Below are 1,496 nucleotides of genomic sequence, written 5' to 3'. Positions count from 1 at the left end.
CTTTTGGACACTTTGCAACCAATTCTATTATTGGCTGTCGAGTTGTCTTAATCTCAACCGTTGGTTAGATTTAATCTCGGTCGTTGGTTTACCAACAGGAGTAGGATAAAAAGGGGTCATTGGGTCATTTGGATGTGAAGTAGCGTTTGGAGAAGCAGTTTGCAGTGTTAGCAAACAGTCTTGCAGTGTTAGCAAGGGCGCAGTGTTAGCGCTGAGGAATATCAGCGGGAGAAATTAGGAGGTTGTCAGAGTTCTGCAGTTTAATAATCATTTACGATAGGAGGTTAATAATCAGTGACTGCAATAGTTAGATTTTTCACACTTGTTTCCTCCCATTCTTCTTGTCTGGTATCCGAGAATGGAAAAGCCTCCGGTCCAGAGTTCGAATCGTGTGAAGTGTTTGTGCAGATATGGAGGCAAGTTTCTCCTCCGCCCCGCTGATTCCAAGCTCTGCTACGCGGGCGGCGAGACGAGGATCATAAACGTCGCTAGAAACATCACCTTTGCAGGTTCAGATCTTTCTTTTTAAGAAACTCATTTGAATAGGGGAAAAGAAAATATTGACTAGAAATAGATTCTTAATATTCTTTGATTGACCCTTTTTCTTTTGACAGATCTGTCTGCAAAAATTGAAAAGGTGTTTGGCTGCGATTTGCTGCTCAAGTGTCAGCTGCCCGGGGAAGATCTGGATTTTCTTGTCTCCATTAAGTCCGATGAAGAAGTCGAAAGTATTTTGCAGGAATTTGATGGCCTTCACACCAAAGTGCGGATCTTTTTGTTTCCGAAGCCCGCCAAATCAAGTCAATTTGTTATGCCGAGCTTTCCGAAAGAGCGGTGGTCACAAGAAGTGGGAAAGGGCCACTATTTGCCCCGCTATGTCTCCTGCATTATGGCATTTTGTAGGGATTTTGCTCGGAAAATTTTGCCCTGTTTTATGGCATTTTGTAGGGATTTTGCTTGGAAAATTTCAAGTTGCCCAAACTTGTAATGCGAGAAACTCTGACGTCAAATAAGCATTCTACTCACAGCTGTCTGTGAATTTTGTAGGGATTTTATTTTAGGAGGAAGAAAGTGAATCTTTGTAAATCACATTTATGCTCTACATTCTGAGGATGATTATTTGTAAATCACATTGTCTAAAAATTATTTTAGGTTTCTTGCAATTCACGAGTTCTTTTTGGTAAATCACGCCATTGTTTGTTGAAATTATTTCAATTTTATCCGAAAGAAAACTATTGAGTTTGTTTCCCGAATTCAATTTTATTCCTAACGACACTGAGTGTTATGGTGATGATAAAAAGGAAAGAGGAAAGTATGTTGGTGGAGCCGTGCAAAAGAAAATTAAGGCGAAATAATGGAGACGCTAATGGGACAACGGGCTTCTAATGGAAATAATGACATAACTTTAAAGAGTTAAAATAATATATTGAAATCATTTAAATAATAAGTTAAAAGTCAATTGGAGAGCATTGGTGCATTGCCGAATATCATGTGCT

General features: G+C 39.3%; 1 protein-coding gene across 1 annotated transcript; it reads left to right on the top strand.

Moving 5' to 3' along the window:
• Positions 1 to 221: 221 nt before the first annotated feature.
• On the top strand, positions 222 to 1,163 carry LOC149553400 (RAF-like serine/threonine-protein kinase 24). Its single transcript, XM_089789886.1, has 2 exons — positions 222 to 509; positions 615 to 1,163. Exons 1-2 carry the CDS (start codon positions 359 to 361, stop codon positions 986 to 988), a joined length of 525 nt encoding a protein of 174 aa, XP_089646012.1. The 5' UTR covers positions 222 to 358; the 3' UTR covers positions 989 to 1,163.
• Positions 1,164 to 1,496: the final 333 nt, after the last annotated feature.

The sequence above is a fragment of the Cupressus sempervirens genome, chromosome 6 (genome assembly GCF_028749045.1).
Source record: "Cupressus sempervirens isolate cs-2001-9-10 chromosome 6, ASM2874904v1, whole genome shotgun sequence".
NCBI classification, from domain to species: domain Eukaryota; kingdom Viridiplantae; phylum Streptophyta; class Pinopsida; order Cupressales; family Cupressaceae; genus Cupressus; species Cupressus sempervirens.
Note: the sequence above shows the minus strand (reverse complement) of the source record. Positions and strands in the feature narration are given on the sequence as shown.